The sequence below is a fragment of the Blennius ocellaris genome, assembly GCF_963422515.1.
Source record: "Blennius ocellaris genome assembly, chromosome: 4".
NCBI classification, from domain to species: Eukaryota; Metazoa; Chordata; class Actinopteri; order Blenniiformes; family Blenniidae; genus Blennius; species Blennius ocellaris.
The window spans coordinates 6,425,677-6,443,166 of NC_137653.1; the positions used below are offsets into that span (position 1 = coordinate 6,425,677).

Consider the following 17,490-nt stretch of genomic DNA (forward strand, 5'->3'; position numbering starts at 1 on the left):
GAGAAGAGTGGCCAGCCTGGCTCTGTTCAAAGGCAGGAAATCTGCCCACAGGTACCAGAAACTCCGACGCTCAATAATGAACATAATATATCTTCTTTGATGAATCTCTACAAAAACTAGTGTAAAAACCGCTGCCTGACTGCCAAACTCAGGAAGACAAGACCCCAGAAGGTAATTATGCGCTTTGCCAAGTATAGTTGTGCAGTGCATACACTCTCGTACACTACACATTAAACCAACAAAATATAATTAGTGAGCTTCAGTAGTGCCATTATTTAGATTTGTTCATTAGCACCGAGCCTGTTTTTTCTCCTTTGCCCATTTTATGCTAAGCAGGCCGTCTTTGCGCTGTAACATTACATTTACAATACATGTATAAAAAATTCTATCTACCCTTTTATTCAGTGCTCATAAATGTACATATGCATACTTTCCCAAATTGTTTAACTGTTATTTACTGGCTATGCACGACGTTTAGCAGAAGTATTCTAGAAAGTTGTTTGTGTCTGTGTTTTTCTGTTGATCCTGAACTGGAACAAACTGTCACTTTAGTCTTGCAAGGTCTCATAGGAGAGACCTATTTTTTGAACTGTCTGCACTGAAAGGATGTCGCGACGGGAATGTCAGAGGTAGTCAGTCAGAAGTGACGGGCTATAAATTTAACATGATGATTGTGTGCAAAGTTTTATGATGGCACTCAGTGTTTGATGTTGAAATGGAGGGGGATAAAAAAAGAAACGGGGATGGGGATGAAAAATAGGAACATTACCAAAAGTTGAGAGAATTTGAATTTGTAGAGTATTGAGTTAAGATAAGACAATGAGGCAAGCCGTGTCACACAGCAAACTGTCCTGATCATGTCATGCTTTGAAAATAAGAGTCTATTAACATATAGTAAGAAATACAATGAAAATTGTATCTTTGCCTGAAAAGACAAAAGGAAATCGCATGTTGTAACGTATAAAGTAAAAAGAGAGGTCACAGGTTGTGACTGCATGTTCACCTGTATCGCTGTAAAGTGGGCATGATTGACAAGGAATTGGTAAAAGATGAAACTATTCTTGGGCATCTTTCATCTCAGCGGGGAGTTGGAGGACTGCAGGTGACTCTCAGTACTCTGCACGTGTAGAAAAAAAAAAACCCGTAAAGTTTACTGTCTCTTCGTACAACGTGAGAGCCTTTTATAAGAGTTCAAACATTGAGGAGGCATTCCCAAGACCCAGTCAAGGAGACTTAGACCACAATGACCACACAGAACAGACAGCCCTCGTCTTTCCGCTTCAAACTTTCCTTTCATATTTTTTCTCTCAATTGTATGCCCCATAAATGCATTGTCTCTCTTTAATATCAATGAAGTGGTTTTCTGTTGCTTACCTCTAGTTTAGCCTATTTCATCCCACGATGAGTCGAAAATGAGATGAATGAGAACATGTATGCTAGAGGCAGCCAAAATACTGTGGCTAGGACACAACAAAAGACTCACAACGTGAGTTCTGTGAGAGTCCATGTGGTTGTAGTTTACCGAACTTGATGACTGGCAAAGTGACGGAAGCTAAACCCGCTAATTGTTTTGGTGGCAATGATCTTACGCCTTGTTTAATCATCATATTGCGAAGACAAAAAATATTTTGCAAATGTTCTCAGCTTGCAGAATTTGGTGATGCACCACCACTCCTTCAATCTGTTTTGTAGCAGGCAGGCTGCAGCAGTATTGATCTCCCACAATGAGAGAGCGACTTTTTAAATTTCAGTGACAAAAAGATGAGGAGCTGAGCCTGCTCCGCACAGCTAGGCGGTAAAGCTGCAAGAGCAAAAATAACTGCAGTGGGAGCAGGAGAGTGAGTTTGGGGAGTTGAAAAGAAGCAATAGACAAGCTCATTACTCAACAAGCACTGGCTGGATTGCACCGTGGTCCAGTGTAGTTAGTCAGTCAAAACTTTTGTCTGCAGACTCAAACGGATTCCTTCTCACTGTCTTGCATTTCAAACTGATGCATTTGGATATTTTGGTTTATATAGCGAGTACAATATGTGTATGCAAACTACATGCTTGTGGAACTGCTCAGCCGGAATGACTCAGTCTGGGATTCATGTTGTGGATCGATTGAAACGCTTCCTAATGCACTTGATATTGGAAGATGGGGGCTTAAGGTCAAAAAGAGCTCGAGATTTATGAGATCATTTCCTTTTTCAGTCCATTAATATTGGCTTAAAATGTCTCTCATGATAATGAGAACTAGTGGCTCAACAATATTACCCATATAAATGAAGCTCAAAATTAAATAAATTAACTAAAGCATATTAAAACATTATTGTTTTCTATATGTATTTGAAAATGTAGACAAAGGTCCTTGGTGAGCATGGAATAGCTGATAACAGTCTTAAGGATAAAAAAAAAAAAAAGTAAAAAAAAAAAAAGGCAGCAGGGGTAATTGAAACGGAGAGAGATCGAAAGTAAAACAGAGAGGTTGACTGATGGGAGGCTGAGGGCGAGCCTGTGAATGATGGAAGTCCCATCACTGTGCGAGCCTCGGTCTCCTGCTCATTAAGACAGTAATTCAAGCAGGGGATTAGAGAGTCAGACTCATGCAGCGAGCCCACTGGCTGCTGTCAATGAATGATGGTTAAAGGCCGCGAAAGTCAGAATGACGATGGTACATGAAAAAAAACAATGCCACATTTCAAGTGATGGCGAATCGTGAAGTGTGCATGTGCAGGTGAATGTGGTGGGTCACAGGGAGCAGAGCGAGCAGGTATGAGCAGTGGGAGAAGCAGGCTGCGGTGTTAAAGGAGAAAGACACTTTTGAAGTCCGTAATGAACTTCTGTCTATTCACTGTAACTGACCCGAGACACTGCCTGTGCAATTGAGCTGTGAGAGGGAAAAAGTCAATAACAAGTCGAGTTGAACTTCACTGCTAAGAAAACAACAGAGTTCAGAATATGAGTGGCAGGTAATAGACACACAATGACCAAACGGGCAGAAAAAAAAGTAAAGGGCAAAAAAAGAAGTGTTGTAGTGGTTAAACCTCTCATCTCACAACATGAATGGATGGATGGTATACAGGAGCTGTGAGAAAATGCCTTCCCACCCAAGACAAAAAAGAAGAGGTGAAATTAAATATACATGAAAGGTAAGCGGCTTACTTCCTGAAAAATTTCACACTTGTGCATGCAGGTCCCCTCTGAACAAGGCAGAGCCACTTCCAGGCCCGGGGGGTGAGCGAGCCGAGATGTCACTTGTTTGTGACGGAGCTGCGAGTCTGTCGTCGCCCGAGGAACAGTTGCTCCACATGTGACTAAAACCTTGACTACTCTCAATTATGGCGTTCCTTTGAGCAGAGTCAGTCGTCAAGAGGATGTGCCAAATATTTAGGTCAGCATATATGTGTGAACATCACCACTGTTTCAGAATTGCAGATGCTGTGTCGGAGTCAAGTCTCCCGTTGGAGCAATTTTACTTCTTCGGTTCCCTGCATTATTTGGTGCTTAAAAAAAACAAAAACTATTACATAATTAAGTATTTACGTAATACATATATCATTGCATGTTTGCAAGCATCTTAGTCTAATATAATTATTTTCAATGATTTCATGAAAAGAATTTCAGCATTCTAACATGAAAACCACAGAATAACCTGGAAAAAAAGGGGGTTAGAAAATGCAGGGATATCAGGCTCAAAATGTTCTTTCCCCTCCTCCACTCCTGGAAAGTGGCATTTACCAATGAAAGACTTCTCTCTGCATGGCGAAAAGCAAATCGAGCCAGACTCATGCACTCCATTTACTGTTTGACGTCATGAAACATTTCCAGCCTTCATAATTTTGCAGAGCAATGTTTTATGTTGACTGTTCACTGTCGAGTAGGTCAACAGTTGTTTTGCAAAGGCAATATTTGGTTTAAAAGATATTGCAATCAATGGATATTTTCATTAAGTGTGAATTACTAGTACTCTGAATACCCACACAGCTGTCATTTATTGCATTGGATTTTGGCAGTCCACAGGAGCAACCTCTTTATTTACCACTCCATTACTGATTTCAGCAGAGAATAATAGTTGGCGACAGCTCCGCTGGGTAGAATGTCAGCCAGGGAAATCACAGCGAGCAGACACGTAGGGGGAAAAAAGGTATTATATATGGAAAGAATATGATTTTGATGACTGTGATGATAGGCTACAAAAGTAAATAAATTAGATGGGGGTTACAGAGATGTCCTTGGCCTGGTTGCCATGGTGACAATGGTGTGTGTGTGTGTGTGTGTGTGTGTGTGTGTGTGTGTGTGTGTGTGTGTGTGTGTGTGTGTGTGTGTGTGTGTGTGTGTGTGTGTGTGTGTGTGTGTGTGTGTGTGTGTGTAACACATTAACTCCCGTGTGGTGGATTTCCAGCTGTATGATACAGAACCTCCTCAAAATGACCACAAAGTACTTATAAGAAAAAAAAATACACACACTGAAAGTGGGTTATACTCTTCATTCCTGGCTTGCTTTGTGTTTGCAAGTGGTTTCAAGTGGCACGAGTGAGAAATGCACATCGTGGCATACTTACAGGGGATGGTGCGTAGGTAGAGGTTGTCTCGTATGATCTGTTGAAGCTTGTGGTCCAGTGAGCCCTTCTGAAACTGCAGACTGAGGTAGTGGCGCAGGTCCGTGTTTAGTACTTTACCTACAACAACAGAAGCAGGGAGGGTCAATAAAAACATGGTGGTACTCTCTATGAAGAGTTCATGCCTAAAAGGAAATCAATTCAAGTGGTATGTACCCTCGCAATGTGATCGATACCTCTGAGCCGGATCAGACTGTTTTTCTACTTGACAGAACGATTACTCATTTTATTTTTAATTTTTTTTCATATGCCAGTAGATATTGCAAGCCTAATGTTATAATGGATTAAATCCTCAGGGCCTGAACAGAGCTTAGCACAATTTAAAATTAAACATAACAGGCAGTTTTTACATATTGTAACAACACATATATTGCGCAGTTGAACTTTGCAGCATCTTGTGTCTGCTTTACCAAACTTTAGGTCAAGGGAAACCTGTCCCAACCAGCATTGGGTAAGAGGGCCGGTATTGCACTGGACATGACACCAGTTCAATATGCAAACTCCTTCATACACACAAATACAGCATAAAGGTTTACAAAAAGATAAACCATGAATCTTTGAAACTGCTTTATCTAAAGCTAGATAAAACCCATCGCACCTTACTTCGATCAAAGGCAGGATTAAGCCAGGGCAGATCACCAGTAAGACAACAAATAGACATGGAAATACACCACACAAATTCTTGCCTACTGGCAATTTTAAATCAAACCCACATCCTCAAACCAACAGAGAACCCAAGCTGGTAGAGATCATACAAATATCACAGAAAAAGAACAACTCCAGAATAAAAAGAAAAAAAGAAAGATGTAAAAAACTGTGGATATTAGTGCCAACCCTCTAACTTGAAACTGATTCCATCACTTCTACAAACATGCCACTCATGACAAACAGGCAATAACAGTTCACAACATTAATTAATTTTAGATTTTACCAAGTGTGTAAAAAAAAAAAAAAAAAAAAAATGAAAGCGGCAGAGCTCTTTCTCAGAAAGGTCTTGCCTGGAATCAAGCCTGGGACTTCTTGTTGTCAGGCATCAGTGCTAACCACTGCACACGGCGTCATGAGTCATCTCAACGGTTGGAGCAACAAAGTGTAAAAAGCAAAATGCAGCATGAAAGGTTGAAGGCTGAGCAATCCCTAGTGGATTACTCAACAAACATAAATGTTTGTGAGAGAAAACTGACACAGGTAGAGAGACAAAATGGAAACCCGACAAAGACAAGTCACAGCAAGGAACACAAGCATCACATAAACCCAATGAAACAATGATTAAATAGGACTTTTCTGGTTATTGTGACCTTCATTGTAAAATATATTTAAAAAAAAATAATAATACAAAAAAATATTTATGGAAAAGCTTTCAGTCATGAGGATAAACACCCACAATTCACAAAATGTACAATATATTATTCTGTGAACGCTACCACATATTTTCAACTGACTGCTTGAGTCCCTTTAAATTCACCTTTTACTTCCAGTTTGTGGAACTTGGTGCAGAAGGACAGCACACATGTAAGGTTCTGTGGTCTATTCAATAAAATCCTCTTCAATCATGAAGAAAAAAATATTGTTTTAGGTGACGTGAAAGGGCTTAGACTTTAGAGGGACATTTGGAGTAGAAATGCTGAACAAATTGAGTGTAAAACGATATTAGATTGCTTGTCGGACTGTTTTGTATTCTTAGTGATTTTATTTTTTCTTGTTGAAAACAGCAGAACAATCACTAAGTGACAGATGACGGATGCGGTGAGCGTACTCAGCTCTTAACAGTTTTGAACAACCTCACACAAAGCCTCAAAAACTTTCCCAACAAAGACGTGGAATGCCACAACCTTAAAAGTGAGGCGCCAGAGATTTTCATAAGCAAATCTGAAAAGATTTTTTTTTTCTTTGCTCTCGGCTCCCAGAAGCCTTTGTAAAAACAAAAGAAGTTCATGCAAAGTTTGAGGGAGACGAAGACTTCAGAGTCGTCATGCACAAGCAGGGAAAAAGTTTTTCTCTGAAATAACATGATGAGGAGTTCGGAAAACAGGAAGAGATCTTCCGTGTCTGCATGCCCTCAGCTTCCTCATCTCTTGACAGAAAAAGGAGAGTAGGCTTTGAAACAGTTTGACTACAGGGAAGTAATCATTTCATCCCACATTTCTCTGCTATTCTTTCTCCATCTCTCTTTCTCTATCTCTCCCTCCCTCCCTCCCTCCATCTCTCTCTCTCTCTCTCTCTCTCCCTCTAGAGCAGACCAAACGCTACTCAGCATGATTCTCTTCTGCATCGCAATGAACACCAATCAGCAGGACTAAAGATGAAATTCTTGCCACTGTAGATGTACTGTACTCTATGTACTATTAGAGCGGGGAGTTGTACTTGACTATGCAGGGATGATAGAATAATGATGAGCACTGGGAATATTTCCGTAAGCTTCCTCTACCCACAAATCCTCTTTTCCTTCTCAAGTCGTGACAGAAACCAACACAGACCATTATTGTGACAGCGCTGGCATCCTATTATTTTGTCATCTGAACGTGCTCGTGCGTCAAGCTTCGGATGCTGACTCACATCTAAATGCTCCTCGTGTCCACAGGCCTCACTGCCATCTGACACCGTTTCCATGAGCAGTTGTCCCGCTGGACTTGCCTTTTTCGCAATGAAGGTTCTTCTCCGTCTGCCTCTTCGTATCACAGCTGGCCGAGAGGAATAACGGAGTGAGGCTGAGGAATCAAGGCTCGGGCTGGTAACTTCATCCCAAGCCTCCCCACCCGCCCGCCGCCCCTCCCCAACGCGACTCTTTCAGTTCCCTCCAAGGGCATTGCATTCAAACAAGTAAACTTTACTACAGTCTCCAATAGGACCTTGAGCAACTTGGATAAAGCTCTTCCATTACTAAACAATGCCGTTGTTTGGAAACCCCGGCACCAAATTAAATGCATTATGATCTTCAGAAACACTTCAAAGGGCGAATCAATTTTGCTTCCAGCGTGGAAAGGTAGGCAAACAATTACTGAGGAAATAATGGAAATGTTTTTTCGAGTGTTAATGGGTCAAACATGTCGTGTCAGCTCCTTGGTAAATAAAACTGCTGTATGGTATTTCATATAATGGGTGTTTGTTGTCAAGGTGGTGTAAATAATATAAATAAATAAAGTCTATAGCATGATGAACAATGAAGAAAGGTTGCTACTTTTTCTCATTTTAAACAAAACTGACTTTCAGAAATGAAGATCCTTGAACCACAGTACATGGAAAATCCTAAACTATGAGCTTATAAATACAGGGAACTCAACACACACTCAGTGTTTCATGCTTTTTTGGAAGTATGGTTTTTCTATGTCTCCGTTACTTCCATGATTTTTTTTGAGTGTATTTTTTGGTGCATTTCATCCCCAAGGTGTCATCCACTTTATTCGCTTCCTGAAATATTGTTGTAGTAGCTTTTCTTGACTTTTTTGAGAGCTGCAGGTAGGTCAGGGATCATTGATCTTGTGGGCTTGACTGTTTGTGTAATAATTTACGTCTCTTTTTTTTTTCTCTCGAATATTTCCCTTGTGCTCGTCTCTATCACATTTAATATTACTCTGCACATAGAATCTTTAATTGTAGGCTAACAATGCATTTGGAATGATGAAACTATGTCTTTGATGATGAAAGAATGGTAACATCTTCTTGCCATGGTCTCGCGCTCCCTTTATCACATATGCCCACGTCACGACTCAGAAATCAATATTCTCCAATCCTCAGTGGTACTGTATCGTGATGCTACCAGGTGTGAACGTGTCAGATTGAAAGACAGTAGAGTAAGCATGCACACTTCATTTGATAATAATTAAGAGAGAGAGAGAGAGAGCGAGAGCGAGCAAGCAGTTCTCCATTGAGACTGCAAGTATACAACAAGTACAGTACTACAGTGAAGTCTTTGTGGCTTCCCAGGTCCTGTCAGAGGCTGTTAGTGAGTTTGTCACATCACACAAGTTCCTCATTCCTCCTCCCAACAGATAACGTCGCCATTGTCGCGCGCCTCATTTTTCTTTGACAGGGGTTCAATGGGTTCCATTGTACCCCATCAGCCATCCCCTCAGTTGTAAGTTATTTCCCCACAGCTTGGCAAGAAGATGAGCATGTCGTCCTGTTTAAATCTTCACAAAAGAAAACGGCGGTGAATTTGACCCCACTGGGGTTAAAATGCATAGAATAGATTTTCTAATTTAAAATGGCTTTTTTTTTTTTTTTTTTTTATATATTTCGAATTATTACACTTCATTGCAGCCGGTGCAATGGCAGGACACCACACCTAATTTACTCCCTGTGACTTTTGTCATGGAGCTCATTGTCAGGCTTTGCTCAAAAGTCCAGTCAAACAGATTGATCCACTTTAAATGAGGCTCCCCAGTCTTCCACAAGATCCTCTCTACTCCTTTCCCCTAATCATTTGCCACATATTTCCTACAGTGCAGGAAGTCCTTGCATCTCTTCATGAAGCTGTGAAAACTACACTATTTTTGGTTTGACTGTCCTGAATTGACTATTTTACAGCTTTATTGGTTTATTGGTACATGGATTTTGTTTTGTTTTTTTGGTTCAGTTTTTGTAAGGAGAAGCGGGGAAAAAAAGCTAATTGAAGGAGAAGAGATCTGGAATTGTTGTGCTAATATCGTGAAGTGTTATTGCTGCTTCTACATGAGTATATTTTATCAACAAATAAATTTAGAGCTTGTAGAAGTAGCTCATGAATTTCTTGTTTTCCAAATTCTTCAACAAGCTTGCTGATTAAAAACAAAAAAGAAAAAAGATGCCTTTTGTGGTGTTCTTTGTTATTGCGAATGTGCATCTGTGTACAGACATGTATTACTACACTACAATGGAGACTTCTTTATGCTTCCGTTTGTCCATCTTTTATATCTATTTCACGTCATCTATTTATATGATCTTGGGAAGCTCCAAGTCGATCTCAGTTCCAAATGGGTAGAAAACAGGGCGTCTTAACAGCTTGAAATCAACACCATGTGGCATCTTGGTTGTACTTTCGTCGTTTTAATTTTTGAAAGTGGAAATGAAGCAATAACGTTAAAGGTCAAAAGGCTCCCCCCCTCCCCTCCACCCCTCTGCCTCCTTGCGATTTAAGCATGAAGCAATGGTAGGGGACACGTCAGAAAAAGAGCAAGTTCACCCAGGGAATCCTTCGGCACCATGTTGCCATTTCACCTTGCATCAGCAGTACTCTTCCATGTCTCCAAAAAAAAAGAGAGAGAGAGAAAGGGAAAGCGAGAGAGAAAAAAACCATCTCAGAGAAAATATCTGCACTCAGTCTGCAGTGATGGAAGCAGTGTCTTGCCTGGCACCCCGAGAGAAACGACAGACTGTTAACATGCTCACTTAGACCAACACCTCACTCAGAAGTCACAGAATTAGATTAACACTCGAAGCTCAAGACATAACCTCACACACGAGCACATGTCCCGCATCTGCTTGAAGAGATTTATTCAGAGAGTTGAGAATGCCAGTCTGCACCAGGCTTGTTAACTGTGAAAATCATTGTGCCAGAAAGACAAAGCTAAATTCACTTTTGAAATGAAAATTGAGAGAAGCAATGAAGAACGCAGGACATCATGTCAGCTACAGTAATTTTGTTGAGGCTGTGTAATTTGGTGATATGCCAATTTCGCATTTTGTTTTTTTCTACTTCTAAATATGTCATACACTTTTGTCTAAGGTCATGAAAAACTGTTGAAAATACCCAATTTCAAATAAATGGTGAAAACAAGATCTCCCCGCCTGGTTTCATCAGTCTCATTAAACCCAACTGACATTGAAAAAAATCAAGTGCTTTTCCTTTCTTAGTCGTTATCTCGAAAATATGTGCCTCCTTTTTTGGTAGGCATTTTACCAGCTAAAACCGAGCAAAAATCCGGTGTCTATTGCGACATCTCACCGTGAGGCACTCTCCCCCCAGGCCTGTGCACGTCTGCTGGGAGGTCATTATCTCTGTTTTCTGACTGTCACGTAATTAACAGGCCCTCTGAATAGAGAATATGTCATCAGGTCTGGAGCTGTTCTCAGACACCTTTCTCGGTGTGCTGGGTCATCTTATCGAGGCGAACCCAAAGGCACGGATTCCTCATAGGATACCCAAAGACATATGATGTCACAGACTACAGGCGAGTGAGGAATGAGAGTACACAGGATTACAATCTCTATTCCACATTCAAACCTCTAAAACCTTAGCTTTCTTTTTCACTCTAATATATACACATGAGACTTTCAGACTGTTGCTGCAAAGCAACAGACAGTAAGCTTTCACCCACACATCTCTGATGTGTATTAAGTGGATCATTTTCCTTGTACAGATAAATGAACAGATCAGTCAGGCCTTATCTCATTAAATGAATGAAATCCATTGATATGATTAGCAGGTCAAAATTTGACAACAACCTTCCCAATCTTTCAACTGACAAATGGAAATGGTACTACATTCACTTGCAAGTGAACTCAATAGGAGTATAGAAAAAAAAAGAATTAAGGTCAAGTGGTTGTGGTCATGGTTATACGAACATTAAATACTGATAGAAAACAAGCAGCGAGCAGCTGTTTCACTTTAATGTCAGATGTTCTGCTTACTCATCCAAACAAGCTTCTTTCACCAATTAAGAGGAAATCATTAGTTGCTTCCAATTAAAGCTGCATAAATCGTTTTAAAAAAAAAATTGTGAGTAATCAGATAGATAACCATTTATATCAGGAAAAGTCGTTCTGGACCTTTGTCCTTTCTGTAATCTGAGTCAGAAAAAAAATGTATTTCCTAATTTTTAAATATTTTACATCAAACAAAATAAAAACAGCAGAATTATAAACCAAATACAATAGAAGAATGTTTGTTTTCTTCAGATTAGCCTCATTATTCAGGAGATATTTATTTGTTGAATGAAAGTAAGCAACACAAGTAAAGGTGAGGTTTCCATTCATTCATTCGATCAGAAGTAACTGCATTCTCTTGTTTTTAAGTTGGAACACATAATATTGTCACTTTTGCAAACTAATTTCTAATTATTTTTTCCTATTTTATTTAAAAACTGAAAAAAACAGAAGAGAACTAGTATTTAGCATTCTTACCTCAGTCTGTGCAACGTTTGCATATTCTCCCTGCGTGTGGTGGTTTACTTGTTCCAAAATCCAAAATTGGTCAATTTAAACTTTACGATAGGTATGAATCTGTGTGTGTGTGTGTGTGTGTGTGTGTGTGTGTGTGTGTGTGTGTGTGTGTGTGTGTGTGTGTGTGTGTGTGTGTGTGTGTGTGTGTGTGTGTGTCTGTGTGTCAAACCAAGTTTTCCTATTCGATTCTATAACAGTTCGCTAGGATTGGTTTCAGGCTATGACCCATACTTGGATAAAGCAGTATAGAAGATGAAAAGACGGAACTCACTGGAGGTGCAACCCTCCAGTACTTCAAGCTGCCATATTCTGATCGATATGTGTGGTATTATGTAAAGAAACAACACAAAAACAGGATTTAACAAATGTAAGTATTGTGCAAAAGACTTGGAGCATTATTCAGCTGTTTCTATCCGTCTGCATGCTTCTGTGTTTCTAAAATTCTTTGCATTCTGAGGTTTTACCCTAAGGTGTTCACACGTTTAAGTACCGCTCTCAAGAGTAATGCTTGGCTCATTTTCCTGTGGCGGGAGGAACTACCAGCCCTTCAATCCTGGCTTTGTTCTCCATTTATCATGTGGTGTCTGACAGGTCACCCATGTCTTCTTCATCACGCTCTCCTCTTCCCCTGTGACACCCGGCCAAACGGGACCCCCGAAGCACCAACACCTACAAGGCCTCAGGCTTGCCTCCTCTCATAACTCTCCTGGACTGACAGCAGCCCACCTTCTTCCTCTGTCCTGCTTTCACCTTGCAGCATCCTGTAGCCGATCTCAGGGACAAAATCTCCTTTGGGTACCGTTGAGCGACAATTTCACAAAAGGGCATCCATTCAGTTTTTTTTTTTCCCAGACAGCTGTACGTGGGACCAGGATCAAGGGGCATCTCGCTGACTCAGCTGAAAGAAGAGCGGTGTGCCATAAGCCTGGTTTATAATCACACCTCACGCAGCACAGTCAGATGAATTTTCCTTCACTTATATAACTGGCATGTGAAGCATTACTATGGCTGGCGGATGCTGCAACAGAGAGCAGTGATAGGATGCTGTGAAGCTGTGTTTCCAGTCTGTGTGCTTGGCTGGTTAGCTACAGAGCTATGCAAAGTTAAACAGGCAGTGGTCTCACATGCCCAAACCTCTCTCTGCACACTTCATTTCACCTCATTTTAGTAGTGTGCCCACACCGGGACAGAGGTTTGGCATAAGCGGCTTAAAGGGATGAACTAAAAGGGAGGCAGGAGGGACAACAAGAAAAAAAAATTAATAAAAATCCTGCAAGGTGATTAGATTCGTGTTTTTGACGTTGGCATGACTTCAGCAAATTAAAGTATTCCAAGGCAGTATTCAATTATTTCTGACTGCGTGTCTTTGGGAAAGAGCAAAATGCACACAAAAGTATTGTGTGATGGCGTGTAGATGGAGCCGCGTTTGTTCATAATGCATCTTTAATTATAGTTCCCATGCACGCCGCAAATGAAGTTTATTAACTCATGTATTATACAAATTTTAGAGTGAAAAATATTTAATTGGAATATGGGGTTATGAACAATTACCAGTCTTTAACGCATCAAGGCAACAGATAAAAAGATCAATTCCTTTCCACTACGCTACATCCCGTCTGCACACAGCCCCTCGACAATAAACACTACAAATGTACACTCATGTGATCATAGCATGACATATTTCCAAGCCCCTGATCCCACAGCCACACAGAGACGCAGCTGCCTCCACATTGAAGTTGAATAACCACATGCTCTTCCATGCACTGCCCACCAACTCCTCCCCTCTGTCCATCACCGCACAGGAGATGGAGGAGTGACCTTCTTCCTGTAAAGTATACGCCAGATCAGACCAGCTCAGCAGAAGTCCAGGGGTAGGGGGTGAGCCGGGCTGCGTGAACTAACAGCAGCAGTAAAAACCAGAGCTGCTGCGATAATGTGAGGGGAGAGATGCCCTGGCTCCAGAGAGACACCGAGAGACCGGGAAGAGAGGAAAGAAAGAAACAAAGGGCGGCGGGGGGGGGGGGGGGGGGGGGGGTAGAAGAAAGAGCACTGTGAGGTGATGAGAGGAAGGCAGACTTTTACCCTGCAGGTGCTGAGTCATGTCGGTGCTCTATTTTACTGTGTTTATGCATACTGCAGCTTTTCTTTTGGTTTCCAGATTCTTCAAACTCCAATCGCAGCTCTGTGTTTTAGCCGTCTCATAGTCCTCTGCAATCTGGCTGCTTTCCATTTCACATGTTCTTCCTTTAATCTCTCTCTCTAATGAGCAGCCGATGGCCAAAGCCTCTATTCTATCATTAATGTGGTCTGTACAGGCTGAGACGCAGACGAAGGCACACACACCATCCCATGTGGGTCCTCGCTCAGTATCTGGCCCAGGCACCATGTCTGCAAGGCCTCATATTATTAATAAGAGGGTATTTATTGGGTAAACCAAAGTTCGCATAACATCGACAGAAATTATGCAAGAGAAAAATAATTTCAATGCCATCATTATACTTGTGCTAACAATGCTAGACTGTTGATATTTAATGGGTGTATTTCCTCTTTCAAATAGTGTTTTAGTTTGCAAACATTATCCAATTTGCACAGATGGAGGCAAAGGGAACATTATCCGTGTTTGGAGAGGGTTTGTTTTGGTCCGTTTTGAAAATGCGGACTTGTTGTCAGACGAGGATATAAGGTTAGGAATGATAGTTATCAGCCTGGTGGGGGTGCAGAGATGCATCTTATCGACTTTCCGGTAATATATCTTACAGCTGTGTTGATATATCACTAAAAATCGCAAACTTTGCTGTAGTATAACAAAGAGGAAAAATCAGGAAATCTCTGAGGTCTTCATGATTCATCCTTAGGGCTCCAGCACTGTGGATCTCAAGACATCATGACAACAGTTCCAAAAGCACTTTAAGATAGGTCCACTCTTACTGTAACAGCTGACAATCTAACTAATATTTTGGACTGGACTGACATATTTGATCAATACACCTCACCCTTTATCCCGACTGTCAAAAATCTATCCATCATAACGTTTTGAACTCAAGATCAATCCTGTCAATCTCAAACTTGACAGCCTGGCCAATATAGCAGCTTTCTTTGATTAACATTTCTAAATTATTCACATTAATTCAAAATGTTTTTTTGCTCCTTTAAGTCATCATGTGCATTGTTTCAGCTCTGTGCCTCCCAGTCTAAAGAGCAGTAGTATAATGGATGTGCATTCCTTATTCAAGCCATTTTTCAGTTTCACCTGTTTCACATGCAGAAGTACATCTGGCACAAAACCATGCAAACACAGTGCCTGCGAAAGCGATATGAGGTTTCAAGTCATATTTAAAAAAAACAAGTGTGACTCAGGCGGGTTGTGTCGTTCTTTGCATGTGAGAGACTCTGTCTAATCCCAAGCTTGTTGTCAAATCATGTCTCCATAAAAGTGAAGTCATGTTTTTTGTGCTGCAAGAACCCGGCCAGGCATATTCAATTATTGAAAGCAGGGGAAAACTGTAAGGAAGAGAACGTATTAGCAACTGAAATTAGGTGGAAGTAGACTGGCATGCTCAGGCGGTTCGGGAACACAAGACAAAAGCCTGGATTCTCATCTTCTCGCACCACTTACATCTACAGTACCTCAAACGTAATGGCATAGTCTGTTTTGCTTTTTTAAAATGTCACACCAAGGCACTATGAACATGGGTGGTGCACAAAGTGTGCTGGGGAATGCACTAGCAGTCACCCTAAGTGGAAAACGCTGCAGTAAGACACAAAATTGTCTATACTAAGGACCACTTTAAAATACTGTTTACTCACCAGCGTGTAACAAATTCTGTGCATTATTGCATCTACTGAGCTCATCAGGCTTTCCTTTTGATATTTAATGAGTCTACAATGAGGAAAATTAGCTGAATCATCCTCAACCCAAGATGTCTGCCGAGTGCCATTGTCTGCTGATTTTCCATTAATCCTTCCAGCCGGCAGGGAATGATGAGGGGAATACGGGCTATCGCAGTCATCTTCCTCAACCGCAACAGATAGGAGTTAGACTACAAAGTGCTTGTTAATGTGGGCCACCGTGAATCCGAGGACTGGAATCAGACGGATCTGCAGTTCGCCGTTTCTCGGTTTCTCTCACTATGAGGCGTTTAAGTGACTGACATATTGACGGGGGGCTATGATTAATTCAATCACACGCACGCGCACACACACACACGCACACGCACACGCACACACACACACACACGCACACACACACACACACACACACACACACACACACACACACACACACACACACACACACACACACACACACACACAGAGACAAACCTGAAATAGAAGTATAATTGTTGCTGTGGTGATGACGTGTGCTAACCTTGCTGTTTTCAGAAAGTAGACACCCAACCAAATCCTTTATAGAAAGAAAATGAAATAAAGCAAGACTGTGCATGTGCCAGAACACCGTGAGGGGACAGCACTCTCTACTGTCCATAATCTCTAGATCATTACAGTACGCTGTCATTAAAGGTAAAATCTCAAGGTCCGGACTGAAGGACAAGGCAAGCTCGATTCATTTGACGTTGCATAAAGAGTTGAATAAAAGGTGCAGCTCGCCGCATAATTCCCCTCTCCAGGCAACGACTCCTCTTCCACTTCCTCTTTTATCATCATGGCTTCTCGGGGAAGGCAAAGGTCGCCTTTTCCGTGCTGCATAAAATGCCAGTTCATCGCCTCCACTACCATGCATTTCATTGTTGAGTGAGCAAAGAGCATCCCGGGGGCAATGTGGCATCTTATGAGAGTACATTGTGCTAAGAGAGCACAAAACACACATACGTTTCACCTCTTTACACTCGCACACTTGCACAGACTCTGATCCAGCCGCGGCGTCAAGCTACGCGACTGTTTTCTACAGTGACAGGAGGACATCTGTCAGACACGATGCACACATGTCTGCTAAGATGAGGAGACACCACCGCCTCTGTGTCTTATCATAGAAATTTCTGATTGACTGAGTGACCAGTTTTTGTCGGTAAGTACAAAGCGGGGAGCTACAAATAACCCACGACGTGTGCTGTCACCGTGAGAGACAAGCAGCATCTGGCAGGTGCGATGGTTCGAAAATGGTTCTGCTATTAGAGACAAAATTGTTCCTGTAGCGAAAATGACAATGCACAGTCTCACTTACAGTTACAATCAAGTATTCACAAACCAATTATTCGCTGTCTAAAATATTTTAAATCACATTCAACTTTGTCTATTTTTATTCAAGGTTATAACACCAGTTAACATCATAACCCTCAGCTTTGAGGAAAACCTTTTTTATCAATGCAACTGCCAGGTGAAATCTGGAAAAAAAAACAACTTACATAATCATATTATTTTTAAGTGAGAAAACGGCAAAATGTCTTGTCAGTTTCCAAAACCTGAAGATGAGATTTTCAAATGCATTTCATTTGACAAGCTGTTCAAGACTCTGAATGTATAATTGTATGAAAGCAAAACAAACACAAAATCTTATAACCTGTTACAACCAGTGTGTCATAATGGATAATTTAGAATTACTTTGCTGAAAAACGCTTTCTTGCTCATGTAATTAGACAAAAGAGATTCATATAAATGTTCATTTCATTGTCTACCGTACCTCTTGTAATTCATGTCCCGGTAAAACATTGATTTAGAGAACAAAAGCAGCTCTCCCACAGAGCAAAACATGGTATATATAGCATCTGGCTGCATGAATATGATTGCAGTG

The 17,490-nt window shown here is 41.1% G+C and overlaps 1 protein-coding gene across 1 annotated transcript in view; it reads right to left on the reverse strand.

Annotated features, from left to right (window-relative positions):
- magi3b (membrane associated guanylate kinase, WW and PDZ domain containing 3b) overlaps nucleotides 1–17,490 on the reverse strand; it is a 122,193-nt gene that overhangs the window by 31,883 nt on the left and 72,820 nt on the right. Inside the window, exon 3 of the mRNA XM_080495825.1 lies at nucleotides 4,545–4,661. Within this exon, the coding sequence (XP_080351951.1) occupies nucleotides 4,545–4,661 (117 nt within the window). The remainder of the gene's footprint in view (nucleotides 1–4,544; nucleotides 4,662–17,490) is intronic.